We start from the raw sequence: 24296 nt of genomic DNA on the forward strand, positions 1-24296 counted from the left end.
CATCTCCAACTCGCTGGCAAGGACCATGCTCCAAAAGGAGAGTGAAATTTTGAGCCAGGGGTTAAACAAGTCACCAAACCATCACTCAGCCCTTCCTGTTTGGAGAGGGCTGGGCAGAGGGGAGTGGGCTCTGGGGACAGGTAACAAGAGGAGCTGAAGATCTGGAGGAGGGAGAGCAGCCTTGCCAAGCAGGGCAGGGGCACCTGGGCCAGCCACCCCCTTGGCCTGTCTCGGTGTGTCCGATGCTGCCTTCTGGGGCTTTCTCCAGGAGGAGGCCAAGGCAGGCACACGTGAAGTGACTGCAAGGCCAGGCCCGAGGCTTTGGGAACATTTGGGAAACTTCCAGCTTCCTCAGCTCATTGTTTCTCTAGCCTCCCCGCTTTGCCGCCCCTTGACCATGGCCCTGGAGGAGCCGCCGGGGAAGGTGCACTGACCTGTCCTCTGCAGGATGCTCTGTCTGGCCTTGATGAACGCCAGGATGTCGGAGTCTGTCCGGCTGTCCCCCGTGAGCGGGACCGACGACACTGGCCTCTCTGGGATCCTGGGGACAAGCACAGGTCACACTTTACGACGCCTTGTGTTTGGCCCCAGCGCTCACCTTTCCATAGTGCTTTCCTGCGTTCACTGACTGGATCTCACCCAGGGGCTGCAGGCTCCTGCCTCCTCGCCCCCCTCCTTCTCTGCAGCACCCACAGCAATCCTTCTGCACCCAGACGAGGCACGTGTCCCCCAGTCCTTTGGCTCAAACCCTTAGTGGCTTCTCATCACTCTTGGAATGAAATTCAAACTCCGTCTCTGTGTGATGTGGGCCCATTCACTGTGCTCCGGCCACCCTGCTACTCTGTTACACCAAGTTCCTTCTGGCCTCAGGCCCTTTGCCTTGCTGTCTCCTCTTCCTGGACTGCTCTCCCCTCAGACCCTTACACAGCTCACAGGCTTTCTCTCAGCACCTTCTCCATCCTCTCACCCCACCTTCCTCTCCCTGCACCCACACCCCTCCCCCACCCCTAACTTACCCAAACCAAGCCCATTCTACCTGGGGCCAGATTCCTTCAGCACCCAACTTAGATGTTATATCCTCTAGGATGTGTCCCCACTGCATCCCCATCCCCTACCATGGCTTAGCTAGCTGCTCCTGAGACAGAGAGAAGTTTTCTCCCTTCTCTCCTTAAAAACAGAACCATAATATTTAGCCCAGCAAGTTGCCACATTAAAAAACTGCATTTCCCAGCCTTCTTTGCAGCTATGTGTGGTCAGGTGACCAGGTTCTGGCCAATGAGATTTGTAAGAAGTGAAATCCCCTTAAAAAGGGAGGGATGCATGTCACCTTCTCCCTCCTCTTTTTCCATCCACCTCCTATACATAAAGTCCCCCTTGAGAAAATTCAAAGCAAGGTACTCTCCTGGCTCTGCCAAGCGTCCATCCTCACACCTGTCACTCCACACAGCAGGTGACAGTATCCACTCTCTTAGAAGGCAGCGAGGATTATAAATAACAAAGGGTTGTTCGTTATCACATGTAATTTTTGGCGTTCCAGCTGCAAGTCACTGAGAAGTGCTAAAGCAGAGTTGCGGCAGGGAGCCTGGGACAGCTCTGGAGCTGTGTGTTCTGTCCAGGATTGGGCGGGACGGTGGGTGGAATTCACCCTTGGATGGCCTGCCTGCCACGGGAAGAAGGGCATGCAGGTATTCTAGTCAGAGGGCATGGAGACACGTGCTGGGGAGAGGCCTCGTCGGCTTTGTTCATCCTGGAGTGAATGGCTCACAGGCCTGAGGCCAGGCTTCTCAACTCCATGCCCTTCCCTGCCTGGGGACTCTGCACAGGGCTGGTGGGCCACGTGGAACTGCCCCTGGGCTGGCTCCTGTTCCTTGAATGGCCCCAGGTATGTCATTTACAAGGATACATGAAGCCACTCTGCCTGCATGGGGCCCCAGCGACCCTGGGGAAAACTCCTTGGCTCTGGGAGTTGGCATCTGTGAGAGATCCCAGGGAATTCCTGGGGTACCATGGCGGAGGCCTGCCCTGGGCTCTGTCTGTGAGGCCACCGCACAAGGGGCTCCTTGGGTTGTGAGGGAAGCAGATTGGCGATTTCAGCCTGCTGTACCCACGGCAGCGGCTGTCACAGGTGTCAGAGAGGGAAGACCACAGACCTGTCCTCCAGGTGGGTGCTGGGGCCGCTCTGCTCCTGGCTGTGCAGAAGGGGGCCAGGCGAGGGCAGGATTTTCCTGGCATACACATCACTGCAAGAGACAAGTCGACAAAAGAAAAAGGTATGGGAGGAGGTTTACAGAAGAGAAATTTAGAGTTTATATCTAGGAGCTGTACGGACTGAAAGTTTGTCTCCCCAAAATTCATATGTTGAAGTTGAATCCCCAGTGTGATGGTATCTGGAGGTGGGGCCTTGGGAAGATAATTAGTTTGGATGAGGTCATGAGGGTGGAGCCCCCATTATAGGATCGATGCCCTTATAAGAAGAGGAGGAGAGATCAGAGCCGTCTCTACCAGCTGAGGGCACAGAGAGGAGGCAGTCGTCTGCAAACCAGGGAGAGGGTTCTTACCAGAAGCAGATCCTGTGGACCTTGATCTGGGACTTCCCAGCCTCCAGAACTGTGAGAAATAAATAAGTCCCTGTTGTTTAAGCTGCTTAGTCTATGGTCATTCAAGCTGCTATACCAGAACACCATAGACTGGATGGCTTAAACAACAGGAATTTATTTCTCTCTGGAGGCTGGAAGTCTGAGATCAGGGCGTCAGCATGGTCAAGACTGCTGACTTCTCGCTGTGTTCTCACATGGTAGAAAGAGAGTGAGCTAGGTCTCTGGCCTCTTCTCATCAGGGCACTAATCCCATTCATGAGGGCCCCACCCTCATGACCTAAAGGCCTACCTCCAAAGACGATCACTTTGGAGGTTAGACTTCAACATAGAATTTTTGGAGGACACATTCAGTTTATAACGTTCTGCCCCTGCCCCTCCCCCATTCAAGTCCTTCTCATGTAAGATACATTCATTCCATTCCACCAGCCCCCGACTTATGCCAGCATCAACTCTAAAGTCCAAAATCTCATCCATGGAAATATCATCTAAATCAGATATGGGTGACACTCAAGGTATGCTTCATCCTAAGGCAAAAATGCCTTGCCGGCTGTGGACCTGTAAAACCAGACAAGTTATGTGCTTCCAAAATGCAATGATGGGACAAGCATAGGATAGACATTTCCATTACAAAAGGGACAAACAGGAAAGAAGGAGGGAGTGACAGGTCCCAAGCAAGTCCAAAACCTAGCAATGCAAACTCCATGAGATCCTACGGCTTGAGAACAATCCTCTTTGGCTTGACGCTGTGCCCTCCGGACCCACTGGGGTGAGGGTCCTGTCTTCTGGACCCATGGGTGGAGTTGCTGCTGGGCTCTGCTGGGCAGGGGTCGTGCCCTCATAGTTCTGCTGATCGGCCCCACCCCCACAGCCTTGGGCAGAGGCTGTCTGAATTGTTGAAAGCAAGGCTATGGTCCCCCCTTTTGAAACGGAGGAGGCAGCTGTGATGATCTCTGAATTGCCTTTGGGGTCATTCTTCCCTTGTCTTGAAGGATAGTGCCCATTCACAACAGAATAGCTCTATGGTCCTGTCCTGTGAGGTCCAAGAAGTCCACCAGCCTTCCTTTCCTTTTTTTTTTTTTTTTTTTTGCGGTACACGGGCCTCTCACTGTTGTGGCCTCTCCCGTTGCGGAGCACAGGCTCCGGACGCGCAGGCTCAGCGGCCATTGCTCACGGGCCCAGCCGCTCCACGGCATTTGGGATCTTCCCAGACCGGGGCACGAACCCGTGTCCCCTGCATCGGCAGGAGGACTCTCAACCACTGCGCCACCAGGGGAAGCCCCACCAGGCTTCCTTTCTTCCTCCCATCTCCTTCTGCTTCAGTTCAGTCTGGCAGTTTTCCTGCTGGGGAGGCTGATGAAGTCTGGGATTCACACCCACACTAATCTCATAGCATTCTCTTCTGAGGATGTTTTCTCATTTTTTGCTGTATGGATAGGCTGAGAATTTTCCAAATCTTTAAGTTCTAGTTCCTTTTTGCTTAATAATTCCATCTTCAAATCTTTCCTCTCTTCTTGTATTTTGCTATAAGCAGTCAGGAGGAGCCAAGCCTCTCGCTCAACACTTTGCTTAGAAATCTCCTCAGCTAAATGTCCAATTTTATCACTTGCAAGTTCTTCTTTCCACAAAACACTAGAACATGAACACAATTCAGCCAAGTTCTTTGCCACTTTATAACAAGATCACCTTTTCTTCACTGTCCGATAACATGTTCCTCATTTCTGTCTGAGACCTCACCAGAATGGCCTTTACCATCCATATTTCTACCAACATTCTCTACATGATTATTTCTGTATTCCCTAAGAAGATAGCAGCTTTCTCTACAGCTCTCCTCTTTCCTTTCTGAGCCCTCACCAGAACTGCCTTTAAAAGTCCATTTGTGACAACCTCAGCATCTTCTAGCATGTGTTTCAAAACTCTGACAGCCTCTACCCACTACCTGGTTCCAAAACTGCTTCTACATTTTTAAGTATCTGTTATAGTAACACCCCACTTCTGGTACTAATTTCTGACTGAGTCTCTTTGGGCTGCTATAAAAAATTACTGTAGGCTGAGTGGCTTATAAACAATGGAAATTCATTTCTCACAGTTCTGGAGGCTGCAAGTCTGAGATCAGGGTGCTAGCGTGGTTGTGTTCTGGTGAGAGTCTTCTTCTGGGTTGCAGACTGCCGACTTCTTGCTGTGTTCTCACAGGGTAGAGTGAGCTAGGACTCTGGCCTCTTTTTATAAGGTCACTATTTCCATTCTTGAGGGCCCCACCCTCATGACCAAATTAGATCCCAAAGGCCCCTTCTCTTAATACCCTCACTTTGGGGATTAGAGTTCAACATATGAATTTTGGGGACACATTCAGTCTATAACAGATGGTTTATACACTAATTTTCATTGCTAGAGCATTGCATGTACCAGCTGTGGTCGTGGAACAAAAACAACAATGATCACAACCGTCATTTATAGACACTATCTGCACACCAGGTCCTGCTCTGCAAACATCACGCCATTTAATCCTCTCAATAGCCTCACCATCCCCGTTATATAGATGAGAAAGCTGAGGCTCAGAGAGGTTAAAGAAATTCTAAAAGTTGCCCAGTGGTAAGTGGCAGTATCTGGATCTAATCACAGCTCTGTGAGGCTTCAGAACTTGTGCTTTATTAACCGGACTCAGCTCTGGCATTCTGAGAAAACACATGCTGGAGACACATGGCTTATCCCTGGCCACATGGACTGACCCTGGGTGGCCCTGGCTGACCGGCTCTGTGCTCCCTGAGTGAGGAGTTAGACCCAACAGCTCATGCAGATGCAGTTTTGCCCATTTAACTGATGTGCGCTCCTTGCCTTGGATTCTCAGTTGGGAAACAGTGGAACCCAACAGCACCCCTTGGGAGGTGGAGAGGCAAGCTATCCTGGGATGTCAGTGACATGACAGGATCCCCTCCCTTGCTTTGCAATGTCCTGCCTAGACACAATATCGGAGCAGAAAGAGGCCACCGAAGCCACCTGGCCAGAACCCTCATTTCACAGGTGGGGACTCTGGGGGTGACTGGGAGGCTGGGTTAGAGACAGGTGCTCTGGCTTTGCTCAGCATGCGTCAGCAGCCCCAGGCTCTCCACAGGCCCAATAACCTACTGTCCCAGCCGTGGGCACTGCTTCCTCTCCAGCTCTTGTCTTCTGCCCTCTCCTGTCTCAGCCAGGGCAGGGCCTCTTACCCTGGGCCTGCCTCCACCGGCTCAGGACTGTGGGTCCTACAAACGGGAAAGGAAATCAGAGCCTGGGATTTTTTTTTTTTTTTTCCCCTCAGATGTCTATTTCCCAGTATCCCAGAGACTCTGCACTGAGTCTTTGGGTGAGCTGAGCATCTGTGCTGTCTGATGAGGGCCAGTGTAGGACCAGAGGCAGCCTCAAGGTGGCAGGCTCTGCATGCCTTTCTTTGGAGAACAGAGGCAAGTTCCTAGGGTTCCTTCCGAACGGTTCCTGGTGCAGGCCTCAACTAGGGAAGGAGAAAGGGCTTTCCATCCCGCAGGTGCTGCAATGACACCAGGTCACAGTCAGTTTGGAAGCTGCAGCAAGTGTTGCAAGATCAAGCCACTGGCACACAAATGGCTCATGAACTCAATGGTTTCCCGGCCGAACCTTTTCTAAGATTCCAGGGAGTGCTCACAGGTGCTAACTGTTGAGGGTTGGGAGTGGGTGGAAGAGGGCAGAGATGGAGGTGACAGGACAGATGGGGGCATCCAGCACCCTCTGCAGAGGCCCAGCTGCCCATCCCATTGCCTTGAGCAGCTCCCGCAGGAGGATGGCGCAATGTGATGGCTTGGGGTTCCTCCAGCCCCGAGGCTGCAGGAGCATCCCTGGATGCCATAGCTCGGCTCTGAACCCTCAGGGTCATACCACAAATGACTTTTGTCCTCTCTCCTGACCCACGAGCCTTTGACGGTGAATTCACTTCTCATGCTGACATTCCTTCTGGAGAGAGCGCACACCAGCCATCAGAATTAATCACCTCTTCCTTCACAAGGATTAGTAAGTAATAGTAATTAGGCCTCCTAATGATGGCTGCCCATCAGAGTGTTGTGAATTTAGTGTGATCAGCCCACAGGCCCAGAGCATCCCTGGGGAGGTGATGAAATCCGGTTTCTGTCAGAACCCGAGGAGCAGAGGGCCAGCCCCCGGGCTGCAGTGGTTCCGTCAGGGGCAGCGTCTCTGGAGCTCAGGGGAGACAGGCAGCTGGACTCTCACTCTCCTGTTCCAGCAGCTCTTCAGTGGCCCCGGGACACTCGCCTGCTCATGGAAGAATAGTGTCAGAGGGACCTCGACGCATCTTACAGATGAGACGAGGGGATCCCAAAGGGGGAGCTGGCTTGCCCGAGGGCCAGCACCCAGAAGAGCACCCTTTGTGAAAGTCTAAACTGAGGGGACTCCTTGCAGGTAACCCATGGTGAGCTGATGGGCACCTTGGAGATCCAAGGTTCTGAACTTCAAGGTTAAGGATCTCTTGGCAAGCACATCCAGGGATCACCTTAACTAGGGATACCTGAGGAATCTCCAGGAAGGCCAGGCCAGGATAGGCCCTGCCTCTCAGACAAGGTAGGTGCTGGGGGAGGATTCTAACGGTGTTTCCCGAGGAGATCCTAGGAGGCCTGCCCAGTGGCCAGTTCTTAGACCCATTCCAGGGTGGACACTCTCTCAGAGAAGCTGGCAGAGGGATGGACAAATGGACAAACAAGAGAGAGTGGCCTTGGCTGAGAGGGAGTGTGGGAGGAGGGGGGAGAAGCATCGGGAGGAGGATGAGGAAAGGGGGAGAAAGAATGTAGGGTGGGAAGGGTTAGGTGGAGCACGAAAGTGGGGGAGAGGGAGGGGGAGAAGGGAGTGAAGGAGTGAGGAGGGGAGAGGGGGAGGCAGGGGAGCATGGGGGGCCGGGGGGGAGGAAGGAAGGAAACGCCGTGGCTCAACACGGAGCCTGGAGCTCAGGCCGAAGCTGCAGCTCGTCCCACTGTTAACCACGGAGTTCAGAGCATCACGTTCCCTTCCTGGGCCTCAGTTTTCTCATTAGTGAAATGGGATTGATTTCAGGGTTTCTCAACTGAAACGATGGGGCCAATCATCCCATCCTTGGATTGGAGTTCCCAATCCAAGGGAGCTCTGGTTTTCCAGTCAGAGGTTGGCCTTCCAAGGAGCCATAAGTTTGCTCTTTGAAAATCTTGGTCTCTTGGGAAAATCAGATCGTGGACACATGGAAAGAGTGGGGACCCCAAGCAGGAGGACCTGGCACTTGGAGGAATATGAGGAAAACACATTTGTACGAAATAGTGCAGAATATGAGTGGGAAAATGTCACCTTCTACTAAACATCAGGATACGCACGTGTCCCTAAAGGACGGTCATGGTCATTAAGGTTAAAGGAAACTGATGTGAGGAGTGAGGGGAGAGGGGTGGCCAGATGCTGACAGGCCTGGGTTCCAGCCCTGGTCTCACCTCTTATTAGCTGGGTGACCCTAGCAAGTTAATTGATCTCTCGGAGCCAGAGTGTTCGCATCTGTAAAATGGGCGCAATGATAGCACATACGTCACACACGTGTTCAGTTCCTGGCCCTTACAGCCCTTGGTATATGACAGGAGATGTGATTACCATAAGAGAGGAGAGCCTTGGAGAAGTCTCCTTGGAGAATTTAAGGACGCCAACAACTAATCCTCCACAGTTGGCTGTTCAGAGAATGTCTGTGAAGCCACGATGACCGGGGACAGGGTCTCCTCCCTGCCTCACCCCTGGTAGAGCTCTGTGAGCTCTTCTCTGCCAGCTTTTGAAAGCAGTGGCAGGTGACTTCTTCATCAGAGGAGGGGCCCGAGACCTTGCCCTTGCCAGTCCCTAGCAGGACCCTTTTCCTCTCACCTGTCCACTGTAACCTTTCCGCCCACAATGAATGGTATCTGAATTACTCTGTGGGAAGGAATTTAGGGGTGCTGACTGCTCATAGCCGAGGTGTCTTAACAGACACTTTTCAGGACACTTGGTTATTTCTGCCGAAGGTTAGAGATCCCACCAGAGCACCGGCTGCCACCACAGATGACAGAGCCTTAACAGCGCCCAGAGCCTGCCTGAGAGTCCACTCCCCAAAGACCCTCCTTCCAGCATCATCAAAAGTGCTGGGGGTAGGGCTTCCCTGGTGGCGCAGTGGTTGAGAGTCCGCCTGCCGATGCAGGGGACACGGGTTCGTGCCCCGGTCCGGGAAGATCCCACATGCCGTGGAGCGGCTAGGCCCGTGAGCCATGGCCGCTGAGCTTGCGCGTCCGGAGCCTGTGCTCCGCAACGGGAGAGGCCACAACAGTGAGAGGCCCACGTACTGAAAAAACAAAAAAAAACAAAAAAAACAGAAAAGTGCTGGGGGTAGAGCTCAGGGAGCGTGAATTTGGGAGAAGCTCCTATAGGTAACCTGATACACGCCTTTGAAATTCAAGGTTCTGAGCTTCACTTGGCAGGCACGGTCTATGTCTACCTTATAGCCCTGGGGTAGTTTCACCAGGCCTTTCCCAACACACACACACACACACACACACACACACACACACACACTTCATTGTCTTGAAGCAAAAGAAAAATTAGAGCTGGAGCTTCCTATTTGCTGGGCAGGATACTCCTACCGGTAAGAGCTTGGAAGAGGTCAGAAAAGAAGCTGGAGAAATAGTCAGGGGATCTGAGAAGCCTCACACTGGGGAGGAGGGCTTATTCTCGTGTGGCGGACACTCGAGAGGCTTGGATCGGAGCCAGAGCAATGACTGGGGGAAGCTCTGGGCTGGCTGGACTAGTGTTTTTCACACATGCTCTGTGGAGTCCTGGGGTTTCAGGGAGGGGGCCCAGAGTGGGGCAGCAGGAAGGTATTAGGGTTTGGAAACTCAAGTATCCCAGAGATTAGCAGGTACCCAAGGGAAGGCACAGAGAGGGCAAGTGTGGGACACTAATGCCAAGCTCTGTATTGCCACGGAGAAGTGCAGCTGCCTACTTACACTGCCTTTAAGTTTTTTTTTTTTTTTTTTTTTGCGGTACCTGGTCCTCTCACTGCCGCAGCCTCTCCCGTTGCGGAGCACAGGCTCCGGACGTGCAGGCTCAGCGGCCATGGTTCACGGGCCCAGCCGCTCCGCGGCACGTGGGATCCTCCCGGACCGGGCACGAACCCGCGTCCCCCGTATCGGCAGGCAGACCCTCAACCACTGCGCCACCAGGGAAGCCCTGCCTTTAAGTTTTTTTAAAAAATGAATGTACTATTTTTTTTACAAAAGTTTTAGGTTTACAGAATATTAAGCAAATAGTACAGAGAATTCGCATGTATCCTCTCTCTCCCGGCTTGTATTTTCCCCTATTACTAACATCTTGCATTAGTGTTGTACATTTGTTACAACTGATGAACCCTTATTATTAACTGATGTCCACAGCTTACGTCGGGGTTCACTCTTTCTGTTGTATGATTCTATGGATTTTGACAAATGCATACTATGGTATATCCATCATTACAGTATCCTACAGTATAGTTTCACTGCCTTAAAAATCCCCTGTGTTCTCCCTATTCATCCTTTCCACCCCTGCCCTCTCTCCCGGCAACCACTGATCTTTCTACCTGTGTGCATAGTTTTGCCCTTTCCAGAATGTCATAGCTGGAATCATACAGTATGTAGCCTTTTCAGACTGGCTTCATCACTTAGTGATATGCATTTAAGTTTCCTCCACGTATTTTCATGGCTCAATAGCTCATTTCTTTTTATCATGAAATATGGATGTACCGTTTGTTTTGTTTTTCCATTCACCTTTTGAAGGACATCTTGGTTGCTTCCAGTTTTAGGAAGTTATGAATAAAGCCATAAACAACCATATGTAAGTGTGGATGTAAGTTTTCAACTCATTTCGGTAAACACAAAGGAGCATGACTGATGAATCGTATGGTAAGAGTATGTTTAGTTTAGTAAGAAACCACCAAACTGTTTTCCCAAGAGGCTGTGCCATTTTGCATTCCCATCAGCAATGAATGAGAGTTCCTATTGCTCCACATCCTCACCAGCATTTGGTGGTATCGGTTTTATTTTATTTTAGCCATTCTCATAGGTGTGGAATGGTGTCTCATTATTGCTTTAATTTGTATTTCCGCAATGACATATGATGTGGAGCATCCTGCCATACACTTATTTGCCACCTGTATATCTTCTTTGGTGAGGTGGCTGTTCAGATCTTTTGCCCACTTATATATGTTTTTCAAATATTTTCTCCCAGTCTGTGGTTTATCTTGTTATTCTCTTAACAGTGTCTTTCACAGAGCAGCATTTTCCATATGAATATAGTCAAACTTATCAATTTTTTCTTTTGTGGATCTACACTGCCTTTTAAAACACCAGCGTAGCCAAACAGAACACACCTTGCCGGCTGTTAACCTGGGGCCTAGGGGCTCACACAGGAGATGTTTCCTAAAGCTAGAATACAAGCCAAAGTGCTGGCCCTGAGGGCCAGGTTGGGGGATGTGAAGAGGCCCAGGGAAAATGTCAGCCAGGTGGTGGACAGCTCTCTGGTTGGCTGTTTTGTTTTGTTTTAAGAATAGTTTCAGATTTAGAGAAAAGTTGCAAAGATAGTACAGAGAGTTCCCGTATACCCCAAACCCAGTTTCCCTCATTATATAATCTTATATTAGTGTGGTACATTTGTCACAACTAAGGAACCAATACTGATACATTATTATTAACTACCGTCTGTTCGTTATTTGGATTTTCTTAGTTTTTCTGATCTAGTTCCCATCCAGGATAGCACATTACATTTGGCCATCATAGCTCCTTAGGCTCCTCTTGTCTGTGACAGTTTCTCAGAATTTTCTTGCCCTTGACAGTTTTGAGGAGTACTGGTCAGGTATTTTGTAGAATGCCCCTCGACTGGGACTTGTCTGACATTTTCCTCATGACTCAACCAGGGTTATGGGTTTTTGAAAAGAAGACCACAGAGGTCATTGCCATTCTCATCACATCATCGGATCAGGGACACCGTCTGGCAACCCTCTCCCCAACCCCTTTTTTTTTTTTTTTTTTTTTGTTACGCGGGCCTCTCACTGTTGTGGCCTCTCCCCTTGTGGAGCACAGGCTCCGGACGCACAGGCCCAGCGGCCACGGCTCATGGGCCCAGCCGCTCCGCGGCATGCGGGATCCTCCCGGACCGGGGCACGAACCCGCGTCCCCTGCATCGGCAGGCGGACTCCCAACCACTGCGCCACCAGGGAAGCCCTCCCCAACCCCTTTTAAAAAGCTCTATTTCACATTTCCAACCTGAGAACTCAGCTCCTGCTCAGACCCAGGCAAGGACCGTTCCTTGGCAGTCAAGGCCGAGGCCCCACTCATGCTGGCCTGGCCTCTGCCGTGCAGACAGCGGGCCTGTCTCAGGGATGGAGGATGGATGAGGCAGGTGTCATTGGCTCTACCGCCCACACTGTGCGGTTGGAAAGAGACAATAACGTGGGTCGCATGAGAAGGAACCTGCCTTCAGAAGGTGTGTGTGTGGGAAGTGTAGTCTGTGCGGGCTCATGCCATCACTCAGGGACACTGGCTCTGGGCGTCCTCACGGGAGGCTGCCCACGTCTCTCCTGAGTCTGTGCCAGGACAGAGTCACTAACCAGAGGTCCCTGGGTCCTGGCAGGCTGACTCCCCTCTGCCTGACCCAACATCCCCTCCACAGTTCCCCCTCCCTCTCCCCTCCCACTACTGCCAACCGCTTCTTCCTACCCAGCGGCAGGACCAGGGCTTGCACAGTTCGGTTAAACTGCTTCTCTTGTCACTGTGGCAGTAGGTCCACTGGCTGTCAGAGCCGGAGGGAAAGGGCTGGGGGTGGGGGCAGGGGGCGCGGTACTCCAGTAAAGCCTGAGAGCCACTGGCCTGAGTATTTTCAACTAATTTAACAGTGAAAGTCACTCATCTTCCCGGATCATGCAGCCTGCACTTAGAGCATCAAGACTGGGTTGAGGAGAGGTAGGGTATCTTTTCTGGGCATCCCAACCTTGTCGCAGGGTTCTCCCCTTACCTTTTGCTTTTTTTTTTTTTTTCACGGTACGCGGGCCTCTCACTGTTGTGGCCTCTCCCGTTGCGGAGCACAGGCTCCGGACGCGCGGGCTCAGCAGCCATGGCTCACGGGCCCAGCCGCTCCGCGGCATGGGGGATCTTCCCAGACCGGGGCACGAACCTATGTCCCCTGCATCGGCAGGCGGACTCTCAACTGCTGCGCCACCAGGGAAGCCCTCCCCTTACCTTTTGTTAGAGAGAAGCTGGGACCTTTCGTGCTGGGATTCTGGCGTCTGGGGAAAGGGTTTCATGTGATTCGATGAATTCACTGCTGGGGAGTTTACCTGTTGGTCCAAGAGAAAGTTTCACAGTGTAAGCACGAATCTAATGACATGGGGAAAATGTCTTTGATGTTATTTCTTAAAGGGAAAAAGCCAGCTAGAACAGTTGGTATGTACATGTGTGGGAAAAAAAAATAAATCTAGATGTAGTCATGACCTTAATGAGGAGCATCAAAACATTCTCTGTGGATGGCAGGATAATGGGTAATGTTTGATTTATTCTTTGTGCTTTTCTGTGTTTTCTAAGGTCTCCAAATTGAGCCTGTATTACCTTTTAAAGTTAAGAAAAAGTGTTTAAAATGTGATCTGACAGTTCTCCAGAAGTCCTTTCTGGCCTTGCTTTCCCTCGTCCCAAAGAGATGCTGGCAGAGTCAGGAGCAATGCATTCATCATGCATCATGCATGTGGGGGCAGCTCCACCAGGGTCCTGGAAACCTTGCGTGTCTCCACACAGGTCTCCTGAGCAGCGATTAAACCCCAGCTGATCTGAGTCTTAGCAGAATGCCCCATGCTTCTCCCAGAACATGAGAGCACAGGAGGCTTGTGAGCAGCTGCTGCCAGGCCATTTCCCACTTCCTCCCTATCTCGCTCAGAGGCCATCATGGGGCAGTTTCTCATCACCTCCTATGTTCTAATGAGGGTTAAGGCTTTTTGCCTGCCCCACTCAGGGTACATCCGCCGGCTATAAAATGGCTTAGTGGCTGCATGGAATTGCTACAGGGCACCCCATCATCCCTGCTGTGGTCACCTGGTCCCTTCTGTTTCAATGACGTCCTGTGGGGTGGAGCTGACACCTTGGCTACCCTGGCTTTCACTGTCTATGCGAGTAACAAATGGTCTGAATCCATCAGCCTCGACTGGACTCTTCCTGGGTCACATGGGATGATGGGATAACCCTCATCCCTGTCCAGTGGCTGGATGCCCATGGGCACCAGCAGTGGCTGACAGTCTCACCCACTGATGACCTCCCGAGGGAGGCTTCTTAACTGGAGAGCAGGGGCACTGTGAACGTGACTGGGAACCAATGACATCTTTATTCTTCCTAACTTCTACCTGAAATTTAACATTTCTTTCGATGATTAAACGTAGACAACAAACCACAGTAGAATGGGTGGTACCAGTGACTCCGTCACCAGTAGAAATTACAGATATTTTCAGATCACATTACACTGTTGCAGAAATCTTGAAATATTGTGTTCATCACTACTTTGAAATTGTGGTAAATATTGAGCCCCCCAGATCTTATTAATTAATGCATCTGTAAAATGGTATACATATTACTATACCATAACTTTGCTGCTAAAATATTGTGATAACTGTATTTCCATGTTATTGGTTTTATTTGTCATCTTGTGTATTTAATTTTATCCAAATATGTTTCTCCATTGTCTGGTCACGAGGCCACTCGGTAATGTATGGGTTACTGCTCGGTTGTGTCCTTGGGACACTATCTTCTCTGGCTCTCAGTTTCTTGTCCTTAAAATGACACAATCAGCCTGTTGGAGAATCTTTAAGGGTTCTGCCAGCCACACAAGTGGTAGGATTATGTGTATGTCATCTCTTTTATTATACACAGCTGAGGGGTCACATGAGGACAGTTGGAACTGGGGGTGTGTACTAACATTTCTTAACAGGTTATTTTAGCCTTCATAATATTATAGATAACTTCTAGGAATTTGTCTAGGAAATATGCAAAAATGTATCTTCAAATACTTTTCTAGTGAAACGACCCACAAACAACCTAAACATTAAACAATAGGAGATTAAATGTATTGGAATAAATGCATATGCTTGAACAGTGACAGCACTGGAATGACGTCATGGAATCATGCCATGGAAGAGGTGGCATGCTGGATAACTAAGTAAAAACAACAGCCGTTTGTGATACTTGAAGACTAATATGATTCTATTTTTATAAAAGCATATGGATGTATATGCATAAAACTATAAAATAATATAATCCAACATATTAATATCGGTTATCCTTAAGTGGTGGGGTTATGGTGATTTTACCTTGTGTTTTTCTGTATTTTCTAAAATTTATACCATATATATATATACACACATACGTACATATATACGACTGTAATAAAGAACAATCAGTGTTGTCACTACAACTCAGGAAGCAATGGTGGCAATCCATTGGCTTGGGGAGCTACACCTCCCACCCCCTACATTTCTATGCGTCAGACACTAGCAAGGAAACAGTGAGCCCCTGACCACTCATGTTCCTTGTTACTAAAACGAGCCCTCACTTCAGGAGGTAGGGGCTGAGAGCATGTGCACTGTGGGTCTAAGCCCCCATTCTTTTTCCTCTGATCCCCCCCACCATGGGGCTGGGGGTCTGGCCCCTCCCTGGCTGCCCTGACATTCCTCAGGCCTCAGCAGGAGGGCGGGCTCTGGGGCAGTGAGGGGCATGGCTGTCAGTACCTGCAGGCTGGTGGCCTCCTCTGCCCACCAGGCTTCAAACTCTTTCTGCAGCTTCACCTTGGCTTTGTCCATGAGTAGCTGCAAGTGCTCAATCTCCACCTTCAGCGCCTTCAGATGCGTGAACATTGCTTTATACCTGCAGTGGAGTCAGAGAGGAGTCTTGAAAGTCACTGGCAGGGAGGGAGGGCTCTAAAGAGACTGGCAGTGGCAGGGCCTGAGCCTCAGAAGCCTGGCCACGCAGCCTTGGTGCCTGGGGCTGGGACCTTAGAGTTGCCCACCCAGGCCAGAGTATGGTGCCAGCATGTGAGCCCACAGCCAGGTATTTCTGTCCAGTGGGCCGTAGGGCTGTGTGTGTGAGATGACTAACCCCTCTCCGAGAAGGATAAGTACCATTACTGGGCACTGAAGGGCAGGCATCGCTCGAGGCCCTTGCCGTCTATAAACTCATTGAATCCTCTCCACAGCCCTATGAGGAAGGCGCTATTATCATCGTATCCCCTTTACAGATTTGGAACCTGAGGCATGGAGAGGTTAAGGAACTTGCTCTATAGCACTGAGCTCATAAACAGAGGAGCCAGGGTTTGAACCCAGACCATCTGGGGGTGGGGGCAGTGTGACAGAGTGCGCTCAGGGTACATGCCTAGCCAGCCCAGGGGTGGGTGGTGTGTGCTACAGTGACAGCATCGCCCCCTTGAGAGCAAGGAATCTTTCTTGTTTGGTTTCCCCCAAACATCTCCATGGCAGAGGAGATCGATGTTGAACGCCTAAATGAATGAATGAACTGAGAAGCTTGTATCAGTAATGACCAGATGTCTGTTTATGCTTGAGGTTCCTTGCTCTGCAGGTTCAATCATTCTGGGGCCCTAAATGGCCACAGGAGGGTCTGATATTCTCTGGACACCTTGCAGATAAGGAGCCTCAGGAGAGAAGTGGGGGGAAGGAGGTCCTCCATGGTCATACTTCTGGGCTCCCCTAGAGGGCAGCAGCAGACAAGACTCGCCGCTTCCTGGGCTGCAGCCTGGGCTGGGGCTGCGGAGGCTGCTCTCCCTGCCCGATTCGGGAATCCCAGCGCTGGAGCCTGGCTGGGACTTCTGCTCCCCACTCCAGCCTCACCCTGCCTCGGCTTCCTGCATCTCACGACTGCCTGCTGAAAGGTGGCACCTCCTCCAGCTATTTTAGGACCTGCTTCCAGAGTAGCTGCAGGCCTGGGATGGGCGCGGCCACCCTGCCCTGCCCCACAGCTCCAGGTGGCCCCGAGGGGCTGGGGTCAGGGTGCGTGTGGTGAAAAGAAAGGGCACCTTTTCTTTTCTTCCTCCAGTTGTGATCGCAGCTTCTCTTCCAGCAGGTCTGGCGTCGAGGGCACGGGTGTGTTTTCTGAGATACCTGGAGAAGGGAGATGCTGATGGTTCCCTCCAGCAAGGAAGAAAGGTCAGGGGAGAGTGTGATGTTTAAAGCGGATGACACAGTCATCGTGCGTCCCTGGTGAAAGGGGACCCTGTGAGTCCTTCTGGGGCCTTTGGATGGGCACTTGCTTTACCCACCTCCTCTGGGTGGCAACCTCTGCTCGGCTGAGAGCCCCAGAGGAGGGTTCCATGATTATGCTCCATCCACTGTCCCTCCCACTGTCCAACATCTGTCACTGGAAGGGAATTCTTCCTTATATCTCTACCAACCCTTTTACCATGGAGTTCACTCATTTCCTCTTGAGTCCCCAGGGAAGATGCAAAACACCATTTCCCCCTCCTCTGATACTGAGCCCTTCATAAACCAAGAAGGCATCACTAAAACGGCTCACATCTTACTTTGCATCAGCTGAGGTGCCGAATTCTCCAGCCTCAAATCATGTCTCCCGTTTTTTTGTTTTTTGTTTTTTTTTTTTTTTTTTGTGGTACGCGGGCCTCTTACTGTTGTGGCCTCTCCCGTTGCGAAGCACAGGCTCTGTACGCGCGGGCTCAGCAGCCATGGCTCACGGGCCCAGCCGCTCCGCGGCATGTGGGATCTTCCCAGACCGGGGTACGAACCCGTGTCCCCTGCATCAGCAGGCGGACTCTCAACCACTGCGCCACCAGGGAAGCCCATGTCTCCCGTTTTTGACTTCCCTCTGAAGCAGTGGTTCTAAGCCCGATTAACCCAATGTGCACCCAGGGCTGAGAACCATGCTCAGACACCCTGCCCACAGGGCCCTGGCAAGTCCTAGGTGAGGGCTGTGTCCCCAGACACGCCAGCTGTCACTGCTGGCTGCCGGGTTGCCACTGCTGGCTGCCGGGTTGCCTGCTCTGGCTGCTTGTGTGCTTGTCTGGAGCCCATCCTTTCCTAGCCTGGTGGGTGGGGTCTATCTTCCCAGGAGGCTCTCGGTGGTTGTACTGCATTTCTCAGCCTCAGAAGGCATCTTAGGAGTTATGCAGCCCCACTTTTTACTCTTTGGAGGGGAGACGCTATCACACGCTAGGTGCTTTCTGGACATGATCAGACTTAATCCTTCTGGTACTCATTGGAGGTATTATTGCTCCCCTTTTACAGAAAAGGGCATGGAGGTTCAAAGAAGTTAACCTGCCCAAGGCCGCGTGGCTAACTTGAGGAACCTGGATCCAAATCCAGGTTGGTTTGGTTGCAAGGCTCTCGATTCAGAAATTCCTTCGATAACATTTCTGAGGATGGTCATCTGCTTTCTCCCCCCATACTGCCGGGGGTGGGGCTCAGCGCTTTACACTGAGCATACCTTGTTGCGGGCAGCTCTGTTTCCTCTTAATTGGAGCTGAGACCTGCCCCACTAACTTCCTTTCACCTCTCCTTTGGAGCTCTGGAGCAGCACAGTTTGTTCTCCTTCTTAACCTGATGGTTCTTTAAATACTTTAACAGCAACAGCAACAACAACAAAATACCACATGTGCCTGGAGCTTTATTCCCGGGCTGACTCTGCCTAATTCTCTCACCTAAGGGCTCAGTAGCAAGGTGACTTTCTAATCGATCTGAAGTACAGAGCCTGAATCTGGACATCATACTCCAGATAGGCCTGAGAGGGACAGGGTAGAGAAGAGTTCTCCTAGCCTTGAAAAATGTACGTTCTATATATCTATTGGAGGTGAATTACTAACAAGGACCATTTACTGAGCGCCTTCTATATTCCAGGTTCTGCCAAGCTCTACTAGACGCTGGGCTAGGTGGTCTACTCATCTTACTGCTAATTCTCAAGATAACTCAGCAGGGAAGGCATTATCATCTCATTTCAGTTAGATTCTGAGGCTCGGAGAGGTTGGTGAATAACTCAAGGTCACAGAGCTAATAAGTGGTAGGGCTGGGATTTGAACCCAATTTTTCTGGTTCCAAAGAGCTAGATGTTTATACCAGGCAGCCCCCTAGCACTGTTTTTGTTTTTCAGCAGCTTAGTCATTGTCGTGGCCATGTCAGTTTGTCACTGTCCTCTATTAAGCTTGCAGTCAGTTTACACACGTTCCTGTATTTATGAGTGGTTGTCAAATGCATTCTATTTCAGTGTGATTATCCTTTTAATCACAAATGCAATATTTCCCATTTATTGGGGGTTTAGCCTGCTGAGAGGTCCTTATTCTGGCATGCCTTATTCTTTCCCTTTTGGCTGCTTTTATGTCATTACCTAACTCATCAATAAATATGCTAAGCGGATCAGGATTCTGTTCTTTATCTGCCAGGCACCTGTTACTCTCTGTCCCTTGTGTCAAGTATCACCTGTCACTTGTAAACTGGCTGAGCAAGTGTCTCACTCATAGATACCATAGACTTCCCAGCCGAAGACTACGCTGTCCCCCATGCTGGTGCATCTTAGTGGCCCTAATGAGCCAAACTGCCTGTCCTCGTCACCCATGGTCCCCTAGGCCTAGGCACTGGAAGCCCTTCGAGGGCAGGGACTGGTCCCTCTGTTCTTTGTATCTCCCCAGTGCTTTGTTTGTTCAGACTCCACGTCCAGGGTGCTCTCAATGCTGCCCGTGCTCACTGGCCCTTGTCCTCTCTGGGAAACGTGAGACCGGATAAACTGAAGGAAGTATCTCAACACCAAACTGATAATGGTAGGACTTGAAATAGAATATTTCCTTTCCTAGTGGTTTCAGAAATGGACACATGTATTTTCGAGTCTGTTTAAAAAGCTGTGGCTCTCCTTTGCCCTTTTAACACTTTTTGACCCCATACCAAGGAACCCCCTGAGAGATGCAGTGAAGACCCCGTTCTGGGGTGAAGGCTGGGCCAGTGAGGAAACTGAGGCCAGATCAGGTAGGACCTTGAGAGCCTGGAAAGGACGCTGGCTTTGAGAGAGCTGAGAGGCTGGAGGGCGTTGCGGAGAGGAATGGTGTGATCTATTCCTTTGATGGCAAAGCCAAGTAGTTGTTTTGCTGGTCAAGACAAAGCTGCTCCAAACTGAAGCATAGTTAATGTGAGGTGGCGCCAGGGTGGTGAAAGGATCTGGGAAAGAAAGCTGGGGCAAGGGAACTTGGGCAGCCAGAATGAGGGCACAGCATACCCCCAAGACACAAGCTACCCGCGTTGCCATGGCAACCAAAGGGGCCTCTTGCCAAAGTGATGTTTGCTGAGTGAAATGCATTGTAACCTCACCAGGAGACGGCCCTGGCTGCTTCTGCTGCTTCCTGAGGCTTGGCTTATCAGCCGTCTCTCAAGAGAAAGAGGGGCTGGGAACTCAAAGGGAATCAGACAAAGCGGCTGAGCAGGAACAGAGGAAAAGGGAGTAAGTAAAGGGCAGTTGCGCTTTGCAGGTCTCCATGCCCACCGGGACTGGGGCCAGGGACAGAACCTCCCGTCACCTGACAGGGGGCACAAGGAGTCCTCCTTTCAAGCACAGGACTCTGGCTGGGACGGGAGCACCGAAGGTCATAGCCCTGAGTGGCCCATGAGGTCACACTGTGAATCTGTGTGGGCAGCTGGCTCCTACACAATACAGAAGCGAAAGAGAAGGGCTTCATTCCCGCGGCTGTAGATCTGAATGTCACACGTGGAGGAAGCCCTGAGCAGTCAAGTAGTAACTGAAACTTCCAGCAGGGCACACACAGTCCCAGGCTGACCCCACCTCTGATGTGTCAGGTGTTTGGAACCAGCAGCACAAGAACAAAGGGGTGCTTGCTGGGGAGGCCAGCCTCCTGTGGGTCCCCTTATACCTGGCATGATTCCAGGGGCATTGGAAAGATCACTGTAACTTCTCTTCCCACCTCCCCATACCCTACACACACACACACACACGCCCCAAAACTCTCCTACAGTCAGTAAATGTCTGAAATGTGCAGAATCTCGTTTCTTTCGTTCACTGGCTTTCTACTGGGGGTGCACCTGAGAATCACCTAAGGCGCTTGTAAAAGCAGAGAGACTGCTGGGCCCTACCCCAGACGTTCTGAGTTAGGATTTGATGGTAGGTTCCCCTGTGATTCCGATGCTCACCCCTTGTTAAGAAACACCGTTCATGGGGCTTCCCTGGTGGCGCAGTGGTTGAGAGTCCGCCTGCCGATGCAGGGGACACAGGTTCGTGCCCCGGTCCGGGAAGATCCTACATGCCGCGGAGCGGCTGGGCCCGTGAGCCATGGCCACTGAGCCTGCGCGTCCAGAGCCTGTGCTCCGCAGCGGGAGAGGCCACACAGTGAGAGGCCCGCGTACCGCAAAAAAAAAAAAAAAAAAAAAGAAACACCGTTCAAAGCTCTGTGTCCAGTTTCAGTGCACGTACTCCATGCAGGAGTCACGGGGGATGCAGGACCTGCAGGGGTTCACATAGGATGCTACACGGGGGCCAGCATGGCCCTTTGCCCCCCCACCCCCTCCTTCCAGACCTTTGGAAGCCACTGTGGGGCAAAGGAGCTCAGGGGTTTGCAGCAAGGAAGTCACACTCTCTGTAGGGCTGGGCTGCCTGCACTTGGCCCTTGCAGATGGTGGATATCTGAAGAACGATACCCACCATGTGGCTGCTCTGTGGCTCTTATATAACAAGCCCATCACAGATGCGGAAACTGAGTTCTGACAGGGGAAGTCATCTTCCCCGGGATCACACCACTGGTAAAAAAAGCTGGAGTCAGGACCCAGCTCTGTCTGACTTCAAAGCTGGTGCTTTTTCCTTTGCAAGCGACTGGCATAATGAAGGCAGCCATGGGGCAGATCACTGAGGTGGGTATTGACTTGTCCTTGGTATCTGAAGGCGATGCTCTTTTCCATGAACGCCTTTCAGGTGTGGGGCTGGGGCTGAGAAAAAGCCTCAGTCTCTCCCCCTGGTGCCGGCCTGTGCAGACTGCCCTTTCCTAACCGAAACCACGGCCTGCACGCTGCTCCCACTGGGTATCTGCAGCTTGCCTGATGGGTGTGAGGAGCTTCACTACCCACGTTACCCACGGGAGCCTGGCCCCCAAGGCAGCCCCCAGAATACCCAGAGCCAGCCTGCTTGTCTCCTTAACTGTGTGTTCAGAATCCTAAGGAAGGCGGTATTGACATTTCCAACCAGACACCAGTGGAAAGGGGCCCTGTGGGCTTCCAAGGAGCAAAGGCCAGTGCCTTGTGCGGGAGAAGGCCATGAATTATGTGGCTCTACTGTGGCAGACGAGACAGCAGAGCCACAGAGGCATTCTAGCAGGTGGCCTTAGCTATCCAACTACGGATTCGCTCCCTGAACACCCACTCTGGGCCTCCTTGGGCTACACTGTCTCACAGAGCCCAGATCACTCAGCCTCACCTTGTTTACGAAGTCAAAGTGTCTATTCTACCCAAGATGGATGATGTCAGTAGCTCAATTACCACAATGGTCAGCAGCTCAGAGACAAAGATTCTGGCTTCCCAATCAGACCATTTCCTGTTTAATGGCTCAAATTTATTGCCAGCTGGAGTGATCACACGCTGACAGGCGCTCGGTGCCACCATGTGTCTTGGTGTTGATTTTGTGTAACACCATTGCTGTCCACGGCAGGCTCGGACTCAAGGGCGTGGTGAATACCCTGCGGACCCAGGGCTGTGGCTGATCATTGCTCGGGTCCCCACTCACCACCGCCGTCCTCCCCGCAGGGAGAATGGGGCGCCCTCCAAGAGCACAGATGGCCCAGCTTTAGCGCAATCAAAATCCTTCCCCATGCCGGTCTGGAGCCTGGACTCTGCTCATGGAAGGCCAGCTGTGTCCCTTCCCTCCTGAGTAACCGCCTCTGCGTCCACTCTGGGCCTCTCTGCCCACGACCAGGCCCCTGGGATGGTGGCCTCTCTCCTTCGGCATTGCTCCCCTCCATTGCTCCCCGGCATTCCCGGAGGAGGACGCGGCCCACACAGAGGGTCAGTGTGGACTTGCAAGCGATACAAGGGAGACCCCAGGAGCATCCCGCATTCACAGGAAAGATGCTTCTAGTCTCCTTACTCACTTCCCGACCACGATCACCTCTGCTCAAACGGGAGCTCTCTCCTTCTCCCAACTCTCCAGTCCTTTCTGCTGGGACCCCAGCTCCATCTCTGCTTTCCGGTCAGCATTCTCTGGTTGCAGCCACTCAGAGCCTGGCACCTCTTTCTGAGGCTCCTGGTACCCTCTCCCCACCCCCTTCAGAGGCAGGCCTGTGCAAAGGCTGCTCCTGCCTGCGTCCAGCCCACTGAGGCCTCCTCACTCCTCAGAAGTGTGCCGACATTACTGAACTCAGGGCTTCTCTACGAGCCCGAGTCCCTCAGCAATTCTACCCTCTGTCACTTTCGCCTCACTGACCATTGGTGACCACATGTCTTAATCTCAGTGGCTTTTCAGAGAGACATTAGCAGGAAGCTTGGCATCCCTAAAACCCAGCTATATCCTTGTCACACTGGACCCAGCGAGTCTGGAGTGTTCTCAGGATACCTATGACCTGCTGGGGAGGGCGGTTTTCCCCACACCTGTGAGGGTGAGCGCAGACCTTCCTCCTGTGAAAACCTCTGATGATAATGATTAGTGGGGCTTGGTCAATTCTCTTGATTGGCTTGTAAAAGAAATTTTAGGACTTCTAGGAATTGAACTGAGAACCTTAATAAAATCATCTCCCTCCACTTTTGGAAAACTTATCTGCTACTAGCCAATTTGTAAGCCAATCTGTTCATTTGGCAAAATTCTGTTGTATTTCAGAGTCAAAAGTGAGCTCGGAAACAGACTACACAGTAGACCTGGCACACTTTCAAAGTGAGGTGGCAAGAGTGGGCAGACAACCAAAATGCACACACTGATGTTAGAAAAGGGCCAAAAGAAATTTCTGGAGAATTTTTTTAAAGACCCTAGTAGTTTGCCTTCAGCCCACCTTATCCACTTCCCTGGGGGTAATGTGTGTAGAGATCCTTCCCAAGGTAGGGAGGGGGCTTGAAGGAGACAGCTCAGAAAGCTTGATGAGAACCCTTGGGAATCTGTGTGTTTGTGGTGTGGTGTGTGTGCGCGCATGATGTGTGTTTGTGTGTGTGCATGGTGTGTGGTGTTTGTGTGCATGGTGTGTGTGTGTGTTGTGTGTGTGTTGGCATGGTGTGTGTTTGTGTGTGGTGTGTGTTGTGTGTGCATGTGTTTTTTGTGTGTGCATGGTGTGTTGTGTGCATGGTGTGTGTTGTGTGTGCATTGTGTGTATTGTGTGCATGGTGTGTTGTGTGTGTGCATGATGTGTTTTTTGTGTGTGCATGGTGTATGTGTGTGGTGTGTGCTGTGTGTGCACCGTGTGTTGTGTGTGTTCATGGTGTGTGTTGTGTGTGTGCATGGTGTGTTGTGTGTGCATGGTGTATGTGAGCGGTGTGTGTATGCGTGTTGTATGTTGTGTGTGCGTGGTGTGTTTGCATAGTGTGTTTTTTGTGTGTGCATGGCGTGTGTTGTGTGCAGAGTGTGTGCTGTATGTGTGTGCACGGTGTGTGTTGTGTGTGTGCATGGTGTATGTGTGAGTGGTGTGTGTGTGTGTGTTTGTGCGTGGTGTGTGTTGTGTGTGCGT

The 24296-nt window shown here is 51.4% G+C and overlaps 1 protein-coding gene across 1 annotated transcript in view; it reads right to left on the reverse strand.

Annotated features, from left to right (window-relative positions):
• Window positions 1-351: 351 nt before the first annotated feature.
• The window catches only part of KIF6 (kinesin family member 6), a gene marked incomplete at its 3' end in the record, with an annotated part of 412258 nt that continues 388313 nt past the window's right edge, over window positions 352-24296 (reverse strand). Inside the window, exons 18-23 of the mRNA XM_079712640.1 lie at window positions 16677-16761; window positions 15379-15514; window positions 12854-12951; window positions 6483-6557; window positions 2151-2240; window positions 352-541 (exon numbers count right to left, since the gene is read on the reverse strand). Of these exons, the coding sequence (XP_079568766.1) occupies window positions 352-541; window positions 2151-2240; window positions 6483-6557; window positions 12854-12951; window positions 15379-15514; window positions 16677-16761 (674 nt within the window). The remainder of the gene's footprint in view (window positions 542-2150; window positions 2241-6482; window positions 6558-12853; window positions 12952-15378; window positions 15515-16676; window positions 16762-24296) is intronic.

Source organism: Hyperoodon ampullatus, assembly GCF_949752795.1.
Source record: "Hyperoodon ampullatus genome assembly, chromosome: 10".
NCBI classification, from domain to species: Eukaryota; Metazoa; Chordata; class Mammalia; order Artiodactyla; family Ziphiidae; genus Hyperoodon; species Hyperoodon ampullatus.